The sequence below is a fragment of the Strix aluco genome, chromosome Z (genome assembly GCF_031877795.1).
Source record: "Strix aluco isolate bStrAlu1 chromosome Z, bStrAlu1.hap1, whole genome shotgun sequence".
Classification (NCBI taxonomy): Eukaryota; Metazoa; Chordata; class Aves; order Strigiformes; family Strigidae; genus Strix; species Strix aluco.
This window is the reverse complement of record NC_133971.1, coordinates 36,791,236-36,818,695: the sequence shown is the minus strand read 5'-3', so window position 1 is coordinate 36,818,695 and position 27,460 is coordinate 36,791,236. Positions and strand designations below refer to the sequence as shown.

General features: G+C 39.9%; 1 protein-coding gene across 1 annotated transcript in view; it reads right to left on the bottom strand.

Annotated features, from left to right (window-relative positions):
• Window positions 1-27,460, bottom strand: part of ADAMTSL1 (ADAMTS like 1) — a 215,776-nt gene that overhangs the window by 102,287 nt on the left and 86,029 nt on the right. Inside the window, exons 8-11 of the mRNA XM_074812177.1 lie at window positions 18,576-18,687; window positions 17,834-17,972; window positions 5,113-5,163; window positions 1,063-1,267 (exon numbers count right to left, since the gene is read on the bottom strand). Of these exons, the coding sequence (XP_074668278.1) occupies window positions 1,063-1,267; window positions 5,113-5,163; window positions 17,834-17,972; window positions 18,576-18,687 (507 nt within the window). The remainder of the gene's footprint in view (window positions 1-1,062; window positions 1,268-5,112; window positions 5,164-17,833; window positions 17,973-18,575; window positions 18,688-27,460) is intronic.

Genomic DNA, 27,460 nt, shown 5'->3' with positions numbered 1-27,460 from the left:
CCACACATCTACTTGGTTTGGACATTCTTCTGCTGGATTTCTCTTTCAGTGTCACTCTCTCAGTGTTGGCTACTTGGCTTGTGGCCATCTGTCCCATATTGGCTATACTCAGTAACACTCTGTCAGTTTCATCTGAAATCACTCTGCTTTGCTTGGACAAAGTACTGGGGCTTATGGGTTAACAGGGGTGACACTCAGCTATTTTGGAACATGGCACCAAACAGAATGGGAAACTATTTGGGCTTTCTTCCCTCAGACACTTTCTTAAGTTTTTTTCATGTATTGTTGGTAAGGTACATCAACTTTTCCCCCTGTACAGCTTGTTTCAGAAGTGGTTGCACAGGAGAGGATCAAAACTACTAACCAGTGGGGAGGACTATGGATACTACCAATATCATTTTGCTCTTGGATAGTAGCTTTCATCTGGAAATCAGTAACCACTTTTCAGCCAGTTAAGAACACCTCACCTGTGGGTGAGCTATCTTAGCTTCTAAAACCCATTTTACTTGTTGAAAAATGGGTGGTGAGAAACTACATTCAAGATTAAGTCTTTATGTACAAAATCAAGGTACATTTCTACTTTTGTAGAAAGACATTTCAAAAACATTTACTTTCATATGAAAGGAAAGGTGAGTCAGGTACAGACAACTACAAGCATCAAAGAGCAGAGTAATTTATGGCTTTACATATTTCTGGAAATTTCTCAGCAATTCATGTTATTCAAATGATGGCTGAAAAGTTTTGATAAAGATACACTATTACATGCTTACTGGTTTTGTTCTGTGCATTTCATTTATGTTCCCAGTTTACTATTAGTAGAAAGTCACTAATTAACATTACAGATCTGATTTATTTTTCCATCATTCTCCTTAATCATGTTAATCTTATTAATACATTATTCCTGAGTATTTACATTTCAGTTAGACAAATAGCACAGACAGAGATCATAGTAATAAGGAAAGAAAACAGTGAATGTTCCTACTTCCACAAGCTCACTAAACTGTAATTTAAGATCTATTCCTAGTGCAGTAAATACAAAACCAACAAAGCTAAGCTGATTACCGGAGACCATTCCTGAGCAAGCCACTTTGGGCAGTCAAATATATTGCAAGGCTGGACAACAGGCATCTTTGGAGTATACATGCATTTCCATTCTTCCACAGGGCTGATATGTCCCTGAATGTCTTCTTCCACACATGAGACGCTGCGGCTTTGAATGCCCCCTCCACAGGACGAGGAACAGGCAGTCCAGGGTGTACTTTCCCATCTGGGGAAAAAAAAGCCCAAAACAGAGAGGCATCAGGAAAAGGAACCCCTCTTGCCCCCACCTCCACCTGCATCCCCCAAATACATAAACTGCTATCTGCAGGAGGGTTATTTTTCTGATTAATGTCAGTAAACATTAATCATAAATATATTTTCATAAATGGCCATAACAGTAAAGAACTCTTATGGCTGCTGTCTTTAAATCACAGATTAGTAATATGAAATCTCCACTCTCCCACTAAGCCAGTGACTACCACAGAAACTCTAAATACTTTTAACTTAATTCTTTTTATTTAATTGATGGGATTATCGTATCTTCACAATTTGTCATGTTCTGAGGAATTTTTTTCACAAATCACTGGAAGCTCAGTGTGCTCTGAAGCTGATGCTCCTTTTGTAAGAACACATAGGGAAAGAGCAGTGTTTCTTTCCAGGGAAACAACTGAGTTCAAGAAAAAAAAAGAAGATGGGAGGAAATTACCCAAAAGAAGATGTGATTATACTGATAGAATATGTGGCCTCTGATTGATAAACCACATGGGCTTTGTTTCCTTACAGTTGAGGCAGTGAGACGAACTGGGAAACCATCTTTTCTCTACAGGTGCCATTTGAGAATGTAAAGACAAATCCACAGAACAATGTGTATGTTCTGAAAAGCTATGCATACTTATGAGAATAATCCTTTTTTTACAGTGATGCATATACAACAATGTATGTATTGTTTTATATGTGTACATGTCTGTCCACATAAAATAGTCTGGTATCTCCTCTCTTACGTTCAAGCCACTGTCACAGACAGGATCCAGGGCCATTGTCATGATCAAGCGTGGCTATTCCTCTGTAATCCTGTGCATGCCTGATAAAAGCATGCATGTTCTATCTACCTGGAAACATTTCACAAAATCACAAAATTTCACAAGTTTTTTGTTTTTTTTTCAAAGGCAAATGTCTTTTTGATAAGGATATTAGATATAATGTTTGAAACAATTATTTTGGTCATAAGTTTTCATGTTTTGACTTTAAAAAATTGTTTTTGTGGAAAAAACCCCACCTGTTTCCTCTTTCAAGCAAGAAGAAAAAAAAGTGAAAGGTCACAATTTTTTTCTCCGTCTTAAAACAAAGAAATTATTCTTAAGTAAGAATTACCAGAACACCAAGATTAAGCAATATGAAAAATGCTTATCTTTCTCTCTTATTTTTCATCATATCAGCCCATCTTTTTCTCATCAGCTCCAGTACTCGTAAGCACTACCCACACTTGGCTACTGGCTGAAAATGCCATAAAACTCAATGTGAAATGGCTTATGTTAACAGCTGTTTATGAATGGTAAAGCTACTGATTAATTCTATGACTTATCACTACGGAGTGGTGAAACCATGTTTACACCATGCCCTACCATCATCATGTGCTCAACATAAGCCACATATGTCATGAATGGGTAATTTGAGCAATGTTTTCAGTTAAAATGTGCTACCTGTGGTTCTGCTGAACAAGTTTCCCAGTATACAGCTAAGGTTTCTCACTACCACAAATCTAAATGAAGAGGCCTCAAACTGAAACTCATGAACAGCAGAAACTTTTGCAGTCAGCCTGACCCAGCTTTTCTCAGGCATAAAAAGCATGGTACCAGGAATTCAGTGGAGTCTTTGGGACAAGTTTCCAGATGCCTTAGGCAACCTCAGCATTACCAAGCAGCTTAAATCTAGGCAAGCAGTTTGGTCTTCAGGTTTTGCATGAGTGTAAGATAGAAAGGTGAAGTTTCTCTGTTGCACAGCTCTTAAAGCAGGTGTCACAGCTCCTTTTGAGTTATGAAAGGAATTGGTGCATTAAAAGTAAGTACTATATCTGCTGGAACATACCTTTCCCTCTTCATGATAAAATTTAAGGCTGAGGGATTGCAGTAGGGAAATCTTACAAAAATGCCTTCCCAGATTTGCTCTCCACTTCTCCTGGAGTGTTTGTTGCTCTCCTCTGTCCCTGGTATTAGGTGCCAGTCTCAGACAGGTAATGTAACCAGGGCCTCTCTGCTTTGGTTGGGGTTTTTTTGTTTTGCTTTTTTTTTCCTGAACTCTGCAGGTTCAGAAAGACATTTTGTACCCCCCTGACTTGTCCCTTTCTCATGCCAGCCTTGTAGTCTGTTCAGTTTCTGCTGCGTGCCTTTGAGGTTTGGAGAAGAGACATGTGGCTAAGTCTTCTCTCTTGAGGCAAGGGAGGAAGACCTGAGCCCTGTTTGTGGGTTCATAGGAGCACATGTGGGAGTGGGAGAGAGGGAGAAGAGGAGAACAGCAAAGGGAAAAAGGTGGGGAGAGGTTCCAGCCAGCAGTTGCAGACTGAGCAATCAATGGGGAGGGTTAAAGAATAGTGCAGCTGGGAGAGTGGATGTAAATGGACTGTTAGGGGGTGAGACCATAATCCAGAACAGCTTGAGAAACAGTCTCAGCCTTTTGATCATTTTCAGAGAATTTTTTTTTTCTTTCAGTGTTACTGAAAGTCAAATACCTCAGGGCATTTTGATCCTTTATTTTGGATTTTCTTCAGCAGTTAAAAAGCCTCTGTCTAGCTGCCAGCTCAGGATGCTTTTTCCTTAAATACAGTCCCTCCACTGTTAAGTACTGCTGAATCATCCACTGATATAAAATTGTTCTCTGTCTTTTGTCAATGCACAAGCTAGAGTGTTAAACCTTGTATTAATATTCTAGCTTCTATATTCCTTACTAACAGAAGTTTATTTTTTTGAGGTTAGGAGGTATGTATGTGGGTTTTCTTTAAATAAAGCACTGAGAAACATGTTTTCCAGAAAAAAGGAATTAGACACAGGGATATATTTTATGTGTATCTTATGAACATTTGTTGATAGTGACTGTGTGTATATGATCATAAACACTCAGCTAGGAAGAAAAAAGCCTAATCCAAATGACACAGATCATTGATAAAGGGTGTCAACATGAATGACAGCCACAATGTTTGGCAAGTAAACTGCTCTCCTCCTTGTCTTGTCACTCATGCTTTGGGGTGGGTTCATGATTTGACTGGAGACTGTTGAACATGAATGCACTGTGCTTGCACACTGATGCTGAAAGGTCTCTGCAACAGACCTCATCATGGTTTGAGGGAGGTCTTTTCCTCACCAGGATGAGACTAACAAGTTGCCTAGGGGGTTCTTTCTGTGATTTCATACTCCATGATGCAATAAATTAATGAAAACGAAAACACAGCACAATATTATTGCATGTCCAGGCAGTATTTCAAAGCCAAAAGGTCCTTCAGCTACCAAACATTTTTATCAACACCGTTCTTATTCTCTGCTTTAAGAGTAATTACTCATGTGATTATTTCCATGACAGTTTCAAGACTTACATTAAAAGCATTTTAATTGTGAGATAATTAATAATACAGATCAGGCCTTGATCATATTCCTGATACTGCCTAAACCCAAACTCTCACAATTTCTAAGCATGCAAGAAGCAGCACTGCCAGAGAGAAAGTCTGATGGTTCACCACAAAGCTACAGGTTACAGTCCTGTTCAGAGATTAATAAACGGAAGAAAATGGAAAGGTGTGAAAGAAAAGAGGAGGTGCGGGGTGAGGAAAGAGGGAAAGAAAGGGACCACACACCTAAGAAGTCTGTATTGTTGCTTCAGCTAGAATATTGTTTCAGTTCTGCATCATCAGAATTTATAACAACAGGTTAGCACTTGAACATCTCTAGGTTAATCCACAGGAGCTCAGAGCAAGAGAAAAGCAGCATCTGTTAACTTAGTTTGAGAGCAAAGCAGAAATGCAGAGAAGAAAAAGGAAGTAAATATATTTGTTAATTCTAGCATCTGGTTGACTGTTTTACATACCGAGGAAGGGGGTGGTAGAGGTCATAGGGCATGATCTGCTTGTATCCATCACTGTTAGGAACAATAATGCCAACCCTCTGAGTAGAAGGTACACATAATAAAATAAACACTAAATGATTACATTATATAACTTTTTTACACAATATTACAAAAAAAATCCCAAACAAACAAGATATTTTACCTAAGTTACTATCACATTTAAAACAAAACTTACGCTCCCATCCTATTCTGAGTCATTCAGAGAATAAACCATCAATTACTACTTTACTCTTATGAATATATTACTGTTTGACCAAGAAGCAATCCATTACCACAAGTGATCCAAATGAGCTGTCCAAGTATTATTTAAATTTATGAGGTTACTCTCTGCCATTAAAAAAAAAAAAAAATCTGCACAATACTTTCTTGGAGCTTCCATCCAAAGGCACTGCAGGCAATAGGGGAACTTCTATCTTCTTCAGAGAGCTCAACTCATTTTTGAAACTATTATATGGTTGTTTCTGCCCTTCGGATAAAATGTCTGCTTTCACAAGGGCTGGGATTAGAAATTCGGGGAATCCCGGTGCAAGAATTCAAATCTGCAATTCTTGCCTCTCCACTTTCATGTCCAATTTCATGAATCTTCAGAACCTGCCTCTTTATTTGGGTTTTTCTGGAAAAAAGGAAGAGCTGGAGAGGAGTAATATGTCAGGTTGTGCGTCTGTTTGCTTGTTTGTTAATTTTTGATAGTGTTGTGACTGGTTGGCTTGGTCGGCTGTAGTGTTATTGCTATAATATCTAAATAATAGAACATCTAAAGGTTATAGAAGGCAACAGAGTAGATCAAAATTAGTAATTATCTGAAGCATTATCATGTCAGTTATGTGTGAGATGGATGTCACTTGACTTGTTGGCAACTACAGGGTCTCACTGAATGGCTAGTCTGGAGTTTCATCTCCTGTCTGCACTTTTTATAGATTCTGACTCAAAGTAACTCTACCCATGTTGTCTCCCAATTGTCAGGCATATCTATTAATGTCAAATAGATGATCCCAGATCACCTAATCTATCAGTTTCATCAAAGCCACTGTGCAACAGGGGACTTGGATAGGTCAGGTGGGCAGGATCATCAAAGAGTGAATGCCCATTGCATTAAAATAAAAAGTGTGAAAAGAATGAAGGTGGTTTTTGAGAGCCTTACACAGGTGAGAGGTGCTAGGTATGCTGCTATGGGTTTCTGCAAGGAAGAAGGAGCAAAAGAGGGGGAAGGGAGAAAGTACTCTCCATCCTCAACAGAGTTCACTGAAAAATGCTGAAAACATTCAAAGGAGTCTTGTCATGCTAAGGCTAAAGGGGTCTATTCTCCTTTCAGTCAACAGGATTTTTTTGTGCATAACTCGTCCAGGATAGGAGAATGGATCCCATTGTGTTTTCACAGCGGGGAGTCAGTGCCAGGTCAGCATGCTGGAATTTTCCGACTAAAGCACAGGAAGACACTGGAGCCCTGGGAGTGTGTGATGGGGTCTTGACAACTCCCTCTAAGATTAGCAGCCTCTGCAGTCAAAGGAGCCCTCTGCATAAGTGTGCATATTTGCATCTTCAGAAAGCTGCCTGTCTCCACAAAAATCTAAAAATGTAGGAGAGGCAGATCTGGTACTGGGAAACTCTGGAAAAGACAAATGGGTCATTTAGAGTATGGCAAATGAACAAGTCTTTTCAGACTTTGCTTGATGGGTAAATGCCTGGAGAAGTTTGAGAAACTGTGTACTATAATTTTAGGAAGATTAAAAGGGACTTTTTCTGAGCTTTTTTTGCTCATGTTTTTCGGAATCTCTGCTGTTTTCCTGTCTATTCTACTGCTGCTGCTGAAGTTCCACTCGGAAGCCTTTTGCACTTTCCAGCTCATCAGCTTGCTGAAGAGCAGTTGGAAAAAAGATTAATATACCAAGTTCAGAAATGAAATAATTATACTATAAAAGCATCAACTGCCTAAGAAAGAAACAGATTTCAAAACGTTTCTCACTCATTGCAGTGAGAAATGTTTTCTTTCTAATAAACATGATCTGTATGCATAATCCAGGTCTACATGCATTAGAATGCATAAAATCCCAGGCCATTCCAATGGAAATAACCGTACCACATCCAAACACTCTTATGAAGATTAAATAACATTTACAAAGCACTAGATTAATATTGTCATTGGAAAGGCTTGGGCCTTAAAGAATTTTGCATACATAAATTGTATTTCTGTAAATGGTATAGAGCTCCACCGAATTACTGACACTGTTCTTGTGACTATGTGAAGGGCTGCCAAAGGCTCTCATTCTGTTACTGCAAGAGAGTGACCCCCAGCAATGTAAGTCCCATGGTCACAGTGAGGAAAAAGACCCTCACAATAATACAATGGCTTAATTTATGACTTTAAAATTGGCTTGAAGATACAACAGAACAGCAGGTGGTCATTGTACCGTTAAGAGCAAATGCATCTTTCCTAGATAGTCTTGTGGGGTTTTTTTGTGTGTTATGAAAAAAAAAACCAACAAGCCTAAGTGAACTATTTAAAAAACATCTTAGAGATTCTTTCGTGAATCCTAGTTTTTGACTGGACAAAGTGGTTTAAATTCCATGAATCTATCAGTGCATCATACTCCTATAAGAAGTTGACATAGATCTAGCTTTGTTCACTGTACATTACTCAGACAATGCAAAGGGGATGGTGTGCTAAATGAACAGAGAAAATCATAATAATTCCTCCACTACACTGAGATTTCTGGCTGATGTGGGAGTAGCTAATAGGACTATTCATGCAACACCTAGAGCAATACCTGCTTTGGCAGGAACAGGAGCACAAAGCAAATTACTTTGAAGAGCCATTGTGTCTCATATGTCTAAAATCTCCCATGCCTTTCAGACCAACAAGTTGTGTCATATACTCTGCAGATGGGTTGGCTTTCCTCCTGCATGCTGGCAGCTTCAGCACAGTTGCTCTTCCAAGGCACATGTCCAGCTGGAGCAGGAGCTGCACTTGCCAGTTTTGGGTGTGCTGCACGTAGGTCTGCCATCTCTGCCAACATTCGGCTTCCCCCTGGGATGGGTGTCCACAGCTGCGTTCCTTTAAAACCATGTTTGGCATCATCTTTGTGGTAGCTCCTTTTCCTCCTTAAGCTACCTCCTTAGCACAAATGATGGGCACGAATGCCTTTCTGCTGTAGCTCCCTGATGACTCCCTCTCCTGCAAGGTGCCAGGCCTTCCTGCCTCCCTCTCCTGCATGCTCACAGCTCTCTGGCTGGCCACCTTCTGAGCTGGGCAGGGGCACAGGGGCTACTGCTGGGAGAAGAGCCAGCAGAGAGACAGGGCAACTTCCCCTGAGATGTCTCAGTGTGGTGTGACCATGCATGGGGCTGATGTGCCAAGGCTGGGAGCAGGTAGGGGTGCCTGCCACTCCTGTGCTGGTGCTTCCGCAACCCTGCTGTGCCAGTGCCCAGTCTCTGCAGGACACTTGCACACCTCTGGCTCACAGCCTTTGCTTTTGCTGTGGGCTCTGTTTCCTTGGGGATTTCCTACCTGCAGTGCTGTAGCTGCAGGGCTGCCCACACTCCTGGGCGGCTGGAGCTGTTACACCTCTTTTGTGATGGGGACTCGCACAGAGAAGATTTAGTCCTTCACTGAAATCTGTCAGACTAGAGAGTAAACGATCTGCATGGCAGGGACCATGGCATCTAAGCAATGGTCCAAAGTATGTCTAAGATATTAATAACAATTGACAAATGATAATAAAAAGTTGAAGCAGCTAGCTGATTAAGTGAAAGGAAACACTTGGAAGACCTGAAAAAGTTCATCACAAAAGACAAGAGTTTAGCATCTAAGCCAGCATGTCCCTGAGAGTCATGATTATCACTGGACGGATGAGAGCCTTGTGAAAAAGACTCCAGTTTAACACTACAAATCCTGACAGTAAGGTGGTGTGTGATACTACACCCTCCCTTTGCAGTGCTCTGTGAAGAGTAACATTACCACTTTGTGCTACAAGAATGCTTTCTGCACCAAGAAACAGGTATCGAGGCCCTCAAATAGATGGTATCTGTTAATGTTTCCTATGTGTTACTCTGTAAAACTATCACTATTTCCATTCAGAACTGAGCTAGATGACATCTACAGTAACACCACAGGTACAGGCAGCACTGGCTTTTGAATGCCATACTTTTGCAGGAGGCGAGTATCATAATTATCAACTATACTACCAGTATGAGCTACATTTCTGGTTTCTGGACCACCATGCTTAATCCTGAGATATAGATAGTATTGTGATTATCTTATCACATTACACTCAGTGTGGAACTTGAAGAACTACTATGTATTTTGTATTTATATAGTGTTAGTACTTTACAAATTGGTAAAAGTCAGTGTCCCCTAACTAAATTTTTTTAAAATGGAATGTCAGTGGATACTTAAATAACCTACCTAAAAATGCAAAGGACTGCTGAGAAAGCTATCCTTCCGCGTCAACCTCCAGAAAAACCTCACACTTTAGACAGCATGTCTGTTCAGCACAACAGTTTCTCACCTTTATAATAAATTTCTTCATGGTGTACAGATTTCAAATTCTGATAAACATATGGTTTACTTAACATTGCCATAGATTGCTAAAAACTAATCTCTTTATGGAGCTTGAAATGGGTGTTATCAATTGGAAGCAGCAAAAGTACTTCCTTCCTGTAACATGACTGTAATGCTTCTAAAAATCTTCTCCCTTTTTTATTCAGTTTAATATTTTATAGTGGTTTGGATGAGCAGTGTTTGATGCAAAGATGGAAATTTGTTCTTATTTTCCACTACTAAATATTAACAGCTGAATAGCCTGTAAAAATCTCTGTAAGTGTCCATCTTACTACTTGCTGCAGTTTTCATCTCTACCAGGACTTAAACAGTCTACATTTCCCACAACTTCATCTTGGGCAGACAGATATCTGTATCTGATGCTCATAGCAGTACAAGAACTGCTTTCCCACATTACAATTTGTTATCTGATGCAGCCTGACAGCTCTGTCTTTCTGCCTTTGTCTTTCTTTAATATGAACCACCTCCTTACTGCTCAATTTGCTCTGCTGTTCACATCTTTTAACACTTTGATGAATGCTTCCAGTCCCACCCCCCTGCTTGTTCTGACAAAATTATTTTCTAGCTTAATTTAAATGCCTTTTACCCTGCCCAAAAATTCAAGGTTTTGACTATTTGTCTTGAGAAGAAAATTGCCCCTTTAGACATCAGGGTATCTACAGCTTATCTTTATCCTGCTCTTAAACTCAGGTGACCCTAAATATAACTGCAAGAACACTGCCACTGCTATCAGCTCCTCCTCCATCTACAACTCCTGGAGGCATATGTACTGCCATTTCTACTTGAATGTATCACTATTTCCAATTCAGCCTTCCTGAAAACTTATCTGGTGGTTCTTTTCCTGCTGCTCTGAATTGGTTTTGGCCTCCTAAATTTCACCCCCTGCTTTTTTTCCACACATAATGCATCACTTTAGCTCATTTCTTCAGCAACCTTTGTACTTTTGCAGTAAGTTCTGAACTGCTCAAAAATCACCCTCCATAAATATACAGTTGGAATGACTGATGTTTGTTCACTGAGCTCTCTCATTTGCAGGCAGCATACTTTTTTGCTAATTTCAGTCTCACTTTTCCAGCACATGCAACTTCAACCATGCTGGTGGAAAAGGTTTGTTCTCCCTTCTGCTTTGATGGGTAAAACCTTCTTGTCTCATCTTCCCCTGAAATGACTATCTCTTTCTGTCTTTAGGATCATTCATATGTGTATGACTGACTGTGGAAATTGAGACCAGACCCAGCAATCAGAGGCAACCAAGGTTCAGAGAACACTGCAAGGCAGAAAGGCTTTCTCAACCCCCCTGTAACAAATTAAGAACTTAAGTAAAAATGCAAATCCACAGAAATGACCATTTGCCTGAGGCAGAGATCAAAAAAGGGCATTGTCATGACCAGTGTCCCACATCCATGCAAAAAGCTGGGGTGTTGTCAAAACACCCAGTATCTGTGGTAACTATGGGATATTTTATCTGAAAGAGTATTCAAAACAAAGTTTAAATCTATCATATGTCTCAGTCAAGGGCAATAACAATAAATGAGTGTCTCAGACCTCTCTCATCACTGCAGATCTATGGCTGCTACTGTGTGAATCAGAAAGTGCAGCCTGTCTTTTCAGGGACATACAATCACTCCAGTTTTGCTCATCTTCCAGAAAGAATGTATTGAAAATGGGAACACTGCACTGCTGTGATACACGGCTTGTAATTGCCATCTAATTTAATATCTTTAGGGAAACTGATAACAAGCAAAAAAGCATGTGTTTGCTTCAGCTGCCAAATTGTAATGAAGTGAGGAGACCTCTGTTACTGATTAAGAGGATACTCTGTGTTGCCCTTTTAATCATGCACATTTACTCATTACTGCCTCCTTTTCTTTTGAAGGAAAGATATAAAAGTTATCATGCACATGACTTGTACTGTTGCCCAGGAAATTGTACACATTTTCATATCACCAAGTATATAGGGGACTTCTCACTACTCAGGGTTACTCCGGATGGCCATAATATCCTAGGAGTCTTTTGTGTGCTTTTACTTGTACTTCATTGCTCTTGTTAGATTAGCTAAAAATTAACAACTACAAAATACAATTTTATTTAAATTTCTGCTGACACCTGCCTCTGCCACCATCCTGTATGGATAGTTAAGTGAGAATGCCAAAAAACCTGTGATGAGTAGGAAGAAGGGTTTGTAATTTTACTGGAGGACTCCATAAATTGTGGATATCTAAAAATTCTTTCAGGTGTCTTGAGTGCTGAAAGTCTTGCTTTTTCCCCAAACTTTACACAGGTACTAACATTATTTCTGGCGTCAGGCTTACAGATATTGCTCTAGGCAAATTCCAGGATTTTTGCCTGAGCAGGTCAGACTGGCATTATTGGCAAAATCATAAAAAGAAGCCCACATTAGAAGCTTGCTAATATGAAAATTTTTTAACAGTTGCTGCATGAAGTTAGAATCTTTGCTGAAGATGCCTTTAGAAATATTTATATACCATTGAAATCCCCTGGTGAAAGCACCAGTAGAGCTTTTGTGACTCAGAAAGACCCACATTAACATGTAGCAGCAATAGATAGGCAAAAAATGGAGGAGACTGATAAAAATGCAGAACAGTGCAGCTGGGAATGCTACTTAAAAGCTCAAGATGAAATCCAGAAGCAGCACTGATTTTGCTCAAGAGAGCATCCTGGGGAGCAGGTGAATGATGAGTGCGGTAAAAGCCTTTTTCATATTTTTAAAAATTGCTTTTTGAAGGAATGCCTTTGAATTACAAAAGAAATTATATCTTCAGCTTACAGCACCTCAGAGTTGTCCTAAGTAAGTGTTTAGCACATCCAGTTAAGTCAAATCTAAACAGACTTTTTCTCAAAGCAGAAAAAAGATTCCATTCAACTTTCACTAGAGGATACCAGACAGGAAGATACTGGTGATAGCTAAAAAAACCTCCTCTAAACTCTGCAGTCTCTGAAGTTTTGCATAATTAAAATATTTACAATTAATTAGATATGTGAAATCCTAATGCTGGATTTTGCCACATAGAAGGGGAGTGGACTAGATAGAACTGGGTACTATTTATATCAGTAGACATATATTATACATCAGTATACATATATTTGCTGGTCAAGTACCGACTGTTGTAAAATTTTAATGGACTGTAAATAAACAGATCTTTTCTTTCTGTCTTTCTAAGGCAGGAGCCGGATCCCAAAGAGGGTTGATAAGAGAGGCTGGATAGGGCATTGATAGTACGTAGGGACAACAAGGGACTTGGTGTCATGATGCATCATCTATCCCGTAAGACACTAATTACATGTCATAGGTGGTCAGGCCACCTTTACTTAACCTGGAAAAGGAACATGTATAAATTATATATGTTTGATCAATAACCTTCCACACACTGATTCTTCTCTGCATATGTGAGAAACTGGGTTTGCAGAAAGAAAAGTTGACTCATTTTCCATGTTTGTTCAGTCTTAGGTTTTTTTGCTACTCATGATGCTGTGAGGCTATGCAGGGCGGAAATCAGGAGGTCTAAAGCCCAGCTAGAAATTAATCTGGCTTCAGCAATCAAGGACAACAAGAAATGTTTCTATAAGTACGTCAACAGCAAAAGAAAGACCAGGGAGAGCCTCCATCCCCTGCTAGACGCAGGAGGAAACATGGTAACAAGTGATGAGGAAAAGGCTGAGGTGCTTAATGCCTTCTTTGCCTCAGTCTTTAATAACGAGACTAGTTGTACTGAGGGAATCCAGCCTCCTCAGCCAGAGGACAGAGACTGGGAGAACGACCCCCCTGCAATCCAGGAGGAGATAGTCAGTGATCTACTGCATCACATAGACATACACAAGTCTATGGGACCGGAGGGGATACACCCGAGGGTGCTGAAGGAGCTGGCTGGGGTGCTCGCCAAGCCGCTTTCCATCATTTACCAGCAGTCCTGGCTGACCGGGGAGGTCCTGACAGATTGGAAACTGGCCAGTGTGATGCCCATCTATAAGAAGGGTCAGAAGGATGATCCGGGAAATTACAGGCCTGTCAGCTTGACGTCGGTGCCCAGGAAGCTGATGAAGCAGCTCATCCTGAGTACCATCATACAACACATGCGGGACAACCAGATGATCAGGCCCAGTCAGCAGGGGTTTATGAAAGGCAGGTCCTGCTTGACAAACCTGATCTCCTTCTACAACAGGGCGACCTGCTTATTGGATGAGGGAAAGGCTGTGGATGTGGACCTTTTCCCACAGCGTTCTCCTGGTGAAACTGGCTGCTGGTGGCTTGGATGGGCACACGCTTTGTTGGGTAAAAAACTGTCTGGATGGCCGGGCCCAAAGAGTTGTGGTGAACGGAGTTAAATCCAGTTGGCGGCTGGTCACGAGTGGTGTCCCCCAGGGCTCGGTTTTGGGGCCACTCCTGTTTAACATCTTTATTGATGATCTAGACGAGGGGATCGAGTGCACCCTCAGTCAGTTTGCAGATGACACCAAGTTGGGTGGGAGTGTTGATCTGCTCGAGGGTAGGGAGGCTCTGCAGAGAGACCTGGACAGGCTGGAGCGATGGGCTAAGGCCAACTGGAGGAGTTTCACTAAGGCCAAATGCCGGGTGCTGCACTTGGGCCACAACAACCCCCAGCAGCGCTACAGGCTTGGGGAGGAGTGGCTGGAGAGCTGCCAGTCAGAGAGGGACCTGGGGGTGTTGATTGACAGCTGGCTGAACAAGAAGGCCAATGGTATCCTGGCTTGTGTCAGAAATAGCATGGCCAGCAGGGACAGGGAAGTGATCTTACCCCTGTACTTGGCACTGGTGAGGCCGCACCTCGATGACTGTGTTCAGTTTTGGGCCCCTCACTACAAAAAGGACATTGAATTACTCGAGCGTGTCCAGAGAAGGGCAACAAAGCTGGTGAAGAGTCTGGAGCCCAGGTCTTATGAGGAGTGGCTGAGGGAACTGGGGTTGTTTAGTCTGGAGAAGAGGAGGCTGAGGGGAGACCTCATCGCCCTCTACAGCTACCTGAAAGGAGGTTGCAGAGAGCTGGGGATGAGTCTCTTTAACCAAGTAATAAGCGATAGGACAAGAGGGAATGGCCTCCAGTTGTGCCAGGGAAGGTTTAGACTAGATATTAGGAAGCATTTCTTTCCAGAATGGGTTGTTAGGCATTGGAATGGGCTGCCCAGGGCAGTGGTGGAGTCCCCATCCCTGGAGGTGTTTAAGAGTAGAGGCAACATAGCGCTGAGGGATATGGTGTAGTTGGGAACTGTCAGTGTCAGGTTAATGGTTGGACTAGGTGATCTTCAAGGTCTTTTCCAACCTAGATGATCCTGTCATTCTGTGATGTCAGCAATACTGTTTATTATTGCCATAATAAGCACAATAAAGTAAAATGTTTCTGTGGACTAAGCCTAAAGAGGCAACTAATTGCAGGCCTACACGATATTCCTGGTATTCATTTAAACTTTTCTTTCAGTCTTCCCTTTGCTGCAAATTTTAATGTAAGCTCTCCTATAGTAACCCCTGTCAGTTGCTTTATTCAGCGTCACTGTGGTCTTTCACTATTATTTCCTGTGGCATTCATTGTCACACCATATGAACAGTCAGCAACCACTAATCAGCTATGCCTCACTGGAACTGGGTTTGCCAGGAAAAATTAACATCTCCATTTTATACTGGCGGAGCAGAGTGGCTTCCACACAGCAAAGACACTGCAGAGCCAACACGCCCTCCTAGCTCACGCTCCTGACCTCGTTGTACTGCTTCACCTAACCTCTTCCTGACCGTAAGAAAGCATTGGGATTCCAAAAGTTACCACAGATTTCCTCTGGTTTTCTGTCTGGGTTGTTGATCCTTGAATTCTTTACAAACGCACTTTTGAAAACAGTAATTTGCAATTTGGCATTCTGTGAGGATGTTTCCAAAAAGCCAGTTCCTCTCTGTTACTGCCTGTACCCTGGGACAGCATAGCTGTACTTCTAAATGACTCTCCCTTCCCTCAGGGTCTTTATATCAACAACTTTGTCTTGTTATGTCTTACATAAAACAAAAATTGCTTCCTGACATCTGCCCAGCTGTTGTTTTTTTTCTCTCTTTCCTCACATGTACTATGCAGTCATCTGTCTTACCATTTGAGAATATGTCATTCAGAAGCATTGGGAAAAGTATGGAAAGTATCCGTAGTAGAGATTCCAGAGGCAAATTACATATTTGACTCAGAACTGTATTTTAAAGAAATAGCAGCTTAGGCTTTAAAAAACCCCCACAAAAACAGCTATGTAAAATTATTCTCTCATTGGTACCGTGAGAGATGAATCTAAAAGACAAGTTGCATATTGATCCACAACTTGCAGCAATATTTTTTCTGAAATGTTCATATTTGGGTCTCTTACATGACCATACCTTGCCTCTAGTTTACTGACATTTGCCTCAAACAATTCAAAGGAGAATTCAAAGAAACAGTTTTTGATCTGAGAAAATCACTGAGGAAAAAATACAAGAACTTTATTATAGTGTGGGTTTTAGTTGCAACTGTTAATATATTTAAGTAACCTGAGAAATTAAATATATATATTTTTTTGTGGAAAATACTAGGACAAGAGAAGCCAGATACTGAACTTGACAGAATACTGTTGAAAGAAAAAACGGTCTTGTTGCATTGTGGAAAAGCAATCTCTATGTTGAAAAATCACTTCTGAGTACATGCTCAACAGGAAATAGTTTTCACAGAACCCTAGTGAAGCTGCATTCTTAGTATCATGTCCTTAATATATCCTAATGAAACACATGATAAAGTATGTAACTTAAAAATCGTACAATATGGCTGAGATAATGTTGGATTTCGAGATTTGATATTTCCACTTCTTAATTCTGGGAGATTTTCACTTCAAATTTAAAACTGTATGAGAACATTTCTGTCTTCTAATTATTTACAAACAGAATTACCATCAAAAATGTGTTTACTAGAACAAAGGAATATAAACTGCCATAACGCTCTGGGTAAATGTGTCTTTAGTGATGAAGAAACCTAAGTGTTAACTCCAGTTATGAAAAGTCAACGAACTTTAATGAAAACTTTCTAGAAGAGGTAAAAAATATCTTGGGCTTGGAGTGATTTGTTCTGCCCTGATAATGTCTAGCTAGTCTAAAGCTGGTATACTTAGTTTGGGAAGCAGTCATCCTCAGTTGAGTGGATACATAGTCCCATAGGTCCCTAAAGCATCCTTCTCCTGACTAGCACATCTTTCTTCTATGGCAACCTCTAGCAATCTGAAGAGTCATAGCAACTTTTTAAGTGACACTTTCTGTAACTCGCTTTATCAAACAGCACAAAACTAGTCTAGAGGGAAAGCAGTGGGTAAATAAACGGCTTTAGGGCAACCATGCATGCATGCCTCCTGGGCTGTGCTTAACCATTTTTTAGCAAAGCCACACAAGAGGACCAAAAGGTTTAGATTACACAAATAAGTGCTTGCGGCTTATGAGCATCTGCAGGCTGACTTCCACTGAAGTTCAGGGGAATCAGTGCAACAAAGGACTGGTCCTTTTTGTTGTTTTGTTCCTTTTCTCATACATGGGAAATCTGACTCTGTGATCTTACTATTTTTACTATTAATCTTCTGACGAAGAATGCTTGGCAGGGGAGCAGAGAGGAGTCCTTTGTGTGGGGCCAAAGGGTATTGATAATTAGAACAAATTCCCTTGTTACATTCTTATGAGATGCCATGACTGCAAGTAAGCTTTTTATTAAGGAGAAAATGTAAAGAAACATAAAAATAATGCCTTTAATTGTGATGACAACCATTTTTCAACAACACTTTTTTCCCAAGAGAATTTTTCCCATCTCACTAAAACTTAAGAGACATGTGTTGATCATGGGATGGTATCATGGACATTTGGTTTTTTACACTTTATAACATTTAATGAAGCAAAACACAATCTGAAGGGAAGAAACAACCATTTCAAAACCGTCCTTGCAATGTGGAAGTGCTAAACATTGGTATTTTTCTACACGGTACAATCTCAGGATGAGAAAGAGGTTGAATTATGTAGGCTAAATGACACTGTAAGCAATATCAACAGAATGTTTTCCTACTTTATTTTACTTCTTTAGAGCCCAGTCTCTTACAAATTTAGAGCTGACTGACCTTGCAGGACAAGGATCCAGATTACACTCTTGAAGTTTTGGCTTGGGCTTGATATTTTCAGGATAATAGTGACAGTATTGATCTGCTACTACCCGGTTGCTCCTCAGATCAAAACATTCAGCAGATGTCAGTTGATAACCTGCAATGCACAGTGGAAGAGATACTATGTGATATGATGTTCTTCCTGTCTCTCTCTGAAGTGCATATAAGTTCTAGTTTGGTAAAAAGCAAACTGAAAATATCAGTGCTTTTGGACATAACAGCTGGTGTTTTACAAACCAGATTGATGTAGCAGGAAACAAAGAGATAACCAGTATGATCAAATAAAAATTCAGAAGCCTAGAGCCAAAAGAAAAAATAAAGGCTGAGGTTTCTTGGTCACCAACACTCAGTTTCAGTTCATTTCATAGGGCAAAGATGCTGGTGGAGATGGGGGCAAATGGAGACATCTTGTGATTCCAAAGTGGGCCCAAATCCCATCAGCCCTTATGTTTGACAGTGGTAGCATTAAATGCAGTCATGTGGATATCAAAATGTACTTTATGTACAAAGCCTGGTATGATGCTAAAAAATCTACAGGCTACTACTAGTATTGCTACATCACTCCCTTCATTTTGATGCAACTACTTTAATTTTCAGATTTTGCCCATTTTGGACCATAAAGGTCCAAATCTCAGTGCAGCAGTTGGGACAGATCCTGTATGCAGATGACTATTTCTGGAATACAGTGGTAATTCATTACCTCCTCCACAGGATGCTGAACAAGGAAAAAAATCAGTTTCCCTCCATCGGTGAATGATAGGCTGATAGAAGATAAACTGAACTGAACTGTCGGCAGCACCAGCATAGCGGATCTGAAAAACATGTAACGCCAAAGAGTGAAACTGCAATAAATAACAGGAAGAAGCATTCTGCCACATGCATCTGGCAGCTTTGAGACTTTTTGCAGCTACATGAAATACCAGAGATACTTTGCAATAGAAGAACAAAATGCACAAACCAGAGCACATACTGGTGGCAAAATCTTGGCTGCAAAACACAGTCAAATACATTTCTGGGCATAATCAGTGGCATTTCTGACCATTCTGAGCATAATGCATAATGAATGCAAGGTAATGCATGGTTAGTGCTACTGAATAATTTTATGGGGACAGAGTATATGGACTGATCTTTACTTCATCGGAAGATCAGCTACCACTACCTGCTGCCCCTACCACATCGACATGTATTTTAGATCTTTAATATCTCCCAAACACCTTCTGAGACCATGTATACTATATTAGATAGTTCAGAGTGAAAAACGGGAGGCTGTGCTGTGAGAAATACGTAAGTATAAAAATTCTAATCCAAGATTTTTTTGTTTCTGAGCTGAGGTCTCTTCTTCATTCGTCGTTGTGGTATTGTCATTATTATAAGGCTGTCCTTCTGCTTACTTTATTTTGGCTGCAAAAATGCTCCTTTTGGTCATAGGTGTGGACTCGGCTGGAGCTAAGCACATGTTTGGAAAACACTCTTTAGAGACTACTATTGCTAACTTTTAAGCCACCTGAGCTTCACTATTCTTCCAATACTTTGTGTGCTGAATGGATTTCCCATACAAACAAGAGTTTGTAGTGCAAGGAGTGCAATAAGAAAAGGGACCTTCACACTGCTAAAGCAGCACCACTTGCACCTGGCCCAGGAGGAAATCCTTCCTGTTTGACAGCTGTGTGATTAATACTGTTATGGGGACTTCAAAATCTCTGCAGGGCATCCTTTGTCATTACCTCTAAGCCTTTGCATGAACAGCTGGCAAGGGAAGAACAACAATGCTGCTACTGAAGCCTCTCATAGTTGATTATTTGTCTTAGGACATAATATATCAGTGTTTCTTGAGCATCTCTGCATCAGTGGCATGATGATATCACAGGAGAGAAGATTGTCAAATCACAACCAGAAATGACGGACCTTTCTCCAAGTTAGTACTCCTGACCTCAGGAGCAATTCTCTCTGTTCTTTTTTTTCAGACAGCTTAAAATGTTTCAGCACTGCCCCTTTTCTCTTTTCCCATATTTTGAACAAGTTGCCCTGTTTTGGAAACACCATTTTTCAATCTGCCTTTCCTTTTCTCTTTCCAAACACCAAGAGACACCATCAAAGTGTAGTTGTGAAACAGAAGCAAAAATTGAGCTGAACAGCATAATCTGGGTTGTTTGTTTTCTTTCCCCTGTAGATGGATAGAATCATGATTACAAATCAAAGTATATCTTGAAGAGAAGGAGGAAGGCAAAAATACTGCAGGATATATTGATGGCTGTAAGAGATCTGGCCCACTGACACTAAGGCTGACCTTTTCTAATTAAGAGTAAACAGTGATGTAAATTCCCAACAGAAAAAAAAATACAGCTGTAGCAATACAACTTCTTCAGCAAATGGGAGGCCTTTTACATGGATTAATATCGTTTGAGTCTCCATGTCAGAAACAGGATATCTAATTCCTTGTGCATGACTGGTGCATTAATCACACACTTCAGAAAGGTCTTTCTGGGCTTATGAAAGCCTCACACACTCCTGGGAAAATGTTCTATTGTGTTGGAAGCCATTTGGGGAGGTCTCTCATTTGAGTGTGCAGAAAAAGCATTCACTGGTGAGAATTCTGCTCTTACTCTTTGTTTTCTAAGGATCACCAGTGATTCTTAAACTCAGAAGATCTACCCAGCGGTACAGTCTTCAGTGAATCATGAAGAACAGACCAAGAGCTCACACAGAGCCTATTATGTAAGGAAGTGGAGGAAAAAAGAGTTCCCACTAAAAAAAAGAAATCAGGAAGACAGAAAAGTTCCTCTCCCTGCAGACTCTTCCTGCATTTCTGCAGAATTATCTGTCTGTTTTGACACGGAGAAAAGACAGATGTACATCTTTCCAGCCTAATGTGGAAGTCACTCATAGAGCCATGATAACAACATAGGTGGAAAAGGATTACAATGAGCTACAGCTGTGAGCTAAAATGATACAAAACAAGCAAATGAAAGAAGCAGGCATGGTATCGTTTATTTTTTTTAAGGAGTGCTGTAAGCAGATGAGGAACAAAATATGGTGATTCCACATAGCAAAAATTTCTTTTTGATTTTGTTTGACAGTTTGTTAAAGCCAAGATCTTGATCCAGGAGAAAACATCAGTGGCTGCTTAAGCCTTGCAAAACTCAAAGTGAGACTTGATAGCTAAATGCCTTAAGAAATGTTCTGATTTTGCTGCACATGGCCAACTTCCACACATTGAAATACTCAGCTCTGGAGTGTGGTGAAATTTTTTACCCTTGCCGTATTTGTGACACCCTGCTAGCTATGAGAAATGACAGAGCTTCAAAGAGAGATGGTCAATACTTGAGAATCTTTAGTTAGTCCTCTAACTAACTGAGTTTTGCATTCTTAGGTCACTGAACCAGAAAAAATGGCAATTGTTCATTATGTTTGCAAATAAAATCCTATCTAAATTTATTAATAGCAGACAGCAGAAGTAATCAGATCTTACAGCTCTCAGCCTTGCATTTGTGCATTGTAATCCCCTAGAGATCATCCTTGATTTCCTTCAGGATTCAAGGGAGTTTAGAGTATTCCGAATAGCAGAGCAGCCCTTATCACTTTGTAAGACCCAAGAGGATTTCACCGGCCTTATAAAGAGTTGGTTAAAATTAGAGTCCTCAGACTATCCACCAGAAATTAACTGTCTAGCCTGAAGTCACTAGCAACAGAAATATCTTTTTTTTTTTTTTTTGAAAAAACAATCATTGCTTTTACCCTGCTTTTTTAAATGGATTTTGTAAATGACTGTCTGGGATGGTGTAACAGAGGCACACAAGCTGTTGCTCAGGTGAAGTCTGGGATTGATAAAATGCAGTATTGATTTTGGGGATATCCACAGGAAGTTGAATGAAAACAACAGACCTCATAATTTGAATATGAAAGCAGCATAATCTTTTTGAATTATTCTGATCTGTCCTCTGACCAAGAGACTGCAACATCTGACTTCACCTTTGTGTTGTGTTGGTTTTCCTACAGCCTCCAAATTTGATTAGTTCACATAAAAACAAACAAACAAGCAAAGTCCCCCTAAAGCCCAACCCTCACATGCTTGATTTTAGCAGCATATGCCTGAACTGTTTGTTTATGTTCACTGAAGAACACATGGCCTGTACTACAAAACTGCACTGAGTTTACTTGGGCGGTTGTGAAATTTAATAAGCAGTTTATAACCAGCAGTGATAACCAAGCAATTATCAATGATAATTGTAGGGTTAAACTATGAAAAGTGTGTTCTCATTTTATGAAAGAGAGAGAGAGAGAGGGAAAGACAGAGAGAGAGAGAGAGTCAGTAAAAACAAAGTTTTGTATGATGCTTTCCTTTCTCTGCTTGGAGTGCTTTAATATTCCTGTTTGTATGTAGTGATACCTTACACTGAAAAAGAAGGAGGATGTGCAAGAGATTTGTTGCTGTTCATAATTTGTTCATGAAGCAGAAATAGGAGCCAGACATTGTCATGGGAAAAGAATTTTACAAGCTTGTTTAAAATAATATAAAAAGTAAAAAAATGTAAATCATGAGACATTCTGAAGGCTTTCAAGCATACTAACACAGGACTACACCATGACTCCTCTGAGCTTGCCTTTTAATTCCCTTGGAATGCTGAAGGGACCTCTGCCTTTGAGCTCCAGGGAACATGTCTCCTGTTCACTTCTGCATTAATGTCCCTTGATTGAGATAGTCCTGTGTTGGATCAGCTTGGTTTTGGAGCTGTCTTTATATGGAAGACAGCTCCATCTGTTGCTTCTCAATTCAGCCTCTAAATTAGCCAGAGAAATCACTGTGAAATTACATTATCACCAGTTTACATGCTTTATAAAGCATCTCTGAATTGAACTTGCTCACCGTGCCCCAATCTTGGATTAAGCTGTGTTCCTTTAGGTGATTAGGATGACTGTTAAAAAGCCTTTAGACTAAATCTCTCACAAAGCAAAAAAAGAAAGCTAAAAGGTTCAAATATTTTCTTGGATTCTATTATTCTCCCCAAAGGATGAACAAAACAGAAAATCAGTGAATGGACTGGCTAGGATAGCTGACAGCGATGAAGCCTGCTGTATCAGCTATAACATCTGTGATAATCTGTACAGAATCCACTAAGTGTAACAAAAGCAGAAGCTTCTCAAGTAAAACCAAAGTTATTCCACAGAACCAAGAACAACCACAAATACACCAAAACCAGCCCTGCTGCACCTCTTCTGTGGATATCATCCATAACACCCCACACATCTATGGAAAGACCATTTCACCACCATCAACATGCTCTCAGGGCATGATTTCACTTTTGAGCAAATCACCTTAATCCTCACTGCAGAATATTTATTAACCTCAATCATGGAAATACCTAAGAAATTAATGTAAAAAAAAAAAGGATCCTATTTTGATAGATACTGTATAAAAAGAAAATTAACAAAATAAAAGGCAATGTCCACCACAAAAAAAAAAAAAAAAAAAAAAAAGTTAAAATGATGAAAACTGAACAAGGTTGGCACCAAAGCTTCATAGTACTTAAAACTGACTGATTTTTGAAATAGATAGACTTGGGGAATTTACATGATACCAGAAAAATGTTACAGAAAAAGAAAAGGAAAAACTGCAAAGAGCAATTTGTCAGAGTAATAGAAAATAGCATGTCTAAGAAACTGTCTCTATTGCCTCAAATTAAAACCTGACAATAGATTTCAGATCAGCAGTATTTTAAAGAAGTATGTAAGATCCAAACAGCATCCACCCAGTAGTTTCGTATCATGTACTCTTTGAAGATCACAGGAATGCAAATCATGTATGATCACATTTAGCTTATTTTCACGACAAGCTATTGTTAAAACCACAGGAAAACAGATATAGAAAATTGTAACAACATTTTTTAGAAGGGGATTCATGCTTTTCATGCATGAAGTGCATGAAACTGCAGACAAATAATCTCTACCTCTGTTATGGGGTCAGTAGATAGAATGAAAATAAAGAACAGAACTCAAAGATGGGTTCTCTCCTGGGGAGAGAGATGCTTTCTGAGCATTGTGGTTTGCTTTGCCGAAGATTCATGAGGGACACTGATAAAGGTAGTTTAGGTACCAGTTTTCATCTAGGTTCCTCACCAAAAGTCCTAGGCAAAGTTCATGTGAGTTAAGGAGATCGTCCCATGGACTGATGACTTTATAGCAGGGAATGGTCTTATAACCTGTTCTTGCAGTGGGTGAAGGACCTGTGGAATCCCTCAGAGATGTGTGCTAGGGCATGAGTTGTTAGCCAGACACCCAGATGAACAGGATAAAGGATCAACCATGATCTGACCAAGTTTGTGAAGGACAAAAATTACAAATGGTAGCTAAAAATGAAACTGTCTGTGAAAGCACTTGAAACTTTGGCAGACTGAATTCAAGTTCAGTAAAAAAGAACTAATGCCTAATGGAGAAAACAATTAATTATGTATGCTAATTATACATGAAAATGTCCTTTGCATTAGCTACTGTTATTCAGAATGGTAACAGGGTTGTTACAGTCATTCCTCTGAAAATATCAGCTCACTATGCACCAACAGTTAAAAAGATAAACAAAAAATTACAGAGAGGAAGGAAAAAGGAAAGAACATTACACAGCCAAGCAGAACACATTTGTGTTCTGATCATTATGTGTAGTTCACTTTTTCTCAATAGATATATTTATATAGCACATAATCAATTTATATTAAATATAAAATTATATTAATCTTAAATAATTTTATTACATGTTATTAAACATTATTACAATTATTTATAGGAAATTGATATTTCCAAAATATAGATGGATATATTTAAATACTAGTCACAAATTACATATTTAGGTATATTATAAAAATTATGAATATATAACCACAGTGGAACTAGAAAAAGAACAGAGAAGAAAAAGAGTGATAACCCTTGTATGGACCACCTTTGATAAAAGTAAAAATTAAATAGAGTAGGACACTAGGAAAGAGGCAAATGATGACAGAGATCTCAACTATAGAAGTAATGGAGAAACAGGGCAAACACTAGTAATAATTTCCTGTTTCTCAGAGTGGGAAAACTATAAAGAATCACTGAAAATACTGCACCAAGAATTTACAAATGAGACGTATTCCTTATTTTACACAGTGCATAGTTCATTGTAGAACTCATCCCATGAGCTAAATACTGTCAAAAGGGCAAATATAGCACAAAAGGGCCTATAGAAATTCCTTAAGACTGGCTCACGTGAGCCAATAGACACAACAGTCCAAATGCAACATGAGGGTCAAGGAGAGTCTACAACCAAGAGGTAACCTTGATCTGTTTCTTGCACTATTTCTTTCAGTATCTGAAACCAGTTCCTCTCTGAAACAGAAACATGAGTGAAGGAGACTCTTTACTTGACCTAGTATGGCAGTTCCAATATACTTATAGATGGAAACTGTTGATTAGGAGAATGACCATGTTCTAAGAACTATTAATTGAAATTTTTTATATTGAACAGAAAAAGAAGGTAGGTAGGAAATAGAATCTGTACATTGTTTTCAAAAAGACTACTACATAGCTTTCCATAAATTTTACCAGATTTGCCAAAATAGGAAAAAAAGGATAGAATTTTTCTGAATATGTCACAAGATCTAGTCAAGATAAATAATGATTAGGTCTCTTTTCAGGCTGGTCATTACTTGTGAGCTTGATCTAGAAATTATTACAACAATTGTATATTATTTGGGAATCAGAATATGTGATTTTTATGACTCTTGCTTAAAAAAAAAAAGTATTTAATGCAAACATAGGTTGGGGAGCAGCTGAGGGAACTCAGGTTGTTTAGTCTAGAGAAGAGGAGGCTGAGGGGAGACCTCATCGCCCTCTACAACTACCTGAAAGGAGGTTACAGAGAGGTGGGGATGAGTCTCTTTAACCAAGTAACAAGTGATAGGACAAGAGGGAATGGCCTCCAGTTGCGCCAGGGAAGGTTTAGACTGGATATTAAGAAGTATTTCTTTACAGAATGGGTTGTTAGGTGTTGGAATGGGCTGCCCAGGGCAGTGGTGGAGTTCCTGTCCCTGGAGGTGTTTAAGAGTTGGATTGACATAGTGCTTAGGCATATGGTGTAGTTGAGAATGTTCGGTGTTAAGTGAATGGTTGGACTAGATGATCCTCAAGGTCTTTTCCAACCTTGAAGATTCTGTGATAAAAGCCAGTGATACAGACCATGTTACAGAAGTGCTTCCAGACAGGATCAATCTGCAACTTGACAGAAGTGACATCAGGAAGACACATATCTCAAGAGGTAGTATTGTTTTATGCTGAAGGGACTATATTCCAATGGTCTTTTCTAGATTAAGCAAAGTGGTTTGGTTATTTGACCTTGTTAACACACAACTTGACTCAGTCACGGCAAAACTTTAATTCATATTACTTCTGCACGTCCAGCCTTAACTCTAGCTCACCTACTCCCAGAGGCACCACCCTAACCCTGATCTGCCATTGCTTCCAAGGCTAGATCATTCCATGACCACTTCCTGCCTGACCTGCAGCCTTCTCCCAGATATGAGGATAATCTCCACCAGAAACCTTTGCCAGCATCAGAACTAAATTACCAGAAGACCCTTACTGTCATCACCCTCAACCCTCATATGGTAATACCACTAAAATCCAACAACAGGCCAGCCATAAACAGTAGGTTCTTGCCGCTAGAGCAGATTTCCATCTTTTGACCTCTGCCCTAAAGTGAGTATTGAAGTAATTTCTTATTTCATTCCACAAGGTAAATCACTGTATGCTCCTGTCCAAAAGTGATTATTTAATCCAAACCTGGCCCTAGCCTGACAAGGCCTATCAACCTTTCTGCCAGCTGGCTGCCTGTACATGCATTATCTCCTGCATGCCCTTGCAAGTCCCAGGAAGTCTAGACTAAGCCCCACCTTTATCTTCTTTTGTTAACCTGGACTCTAATCAAATGCATTTCTCTCAACAACAGTTTCTGTCAGTGCTAGATCACAACTGAGATTAGAATTGCCTGGCTAGCTATAGTGCTCTGTGTAACTCAGCATCCAGTTTGAGCTCTACTTTATGCCTTTTTGGACAATTGGTGGCCAAAATCCTAATCTCAGTAGTAACTCTGCTCAAGGGCATTCAGTCTCCACCATTTCTAAATCAACCAGCAGTACCCCCAGTCACCAGCACAAAAAAATAGCCAGGCAGTCTCTTCTGGCAGCAGACCTTACCCAAAGCTTATCAGCCCTAGCATTTACAAAAGAAAACATCAATAGAAATCCAATCCTAACCCAAATACCTCTGACAGCCTCCAGACAAACATTTACCCAATCCAACCTTATACATCCCTGATGCAAAGCTGTTGGTCTATGCAGGCCTTATGAAAAAACCTTCATCTTGATACCAGTGATTGAAAAACAACATAAACCTAGTATAATCCAGATCTAGGCCAACAGTGGTTTCTTCTCCAAACCAGCCCCAAACCTGGACAACACCTCTCACCAGACCTTGTTTTAAACCCACTGGTCTTTGCTGCCTCACACCTCAGCCATAGGACTAGGGTCCTAGCTATGCAAAAACCACAGCCTGTAAAACACGCCC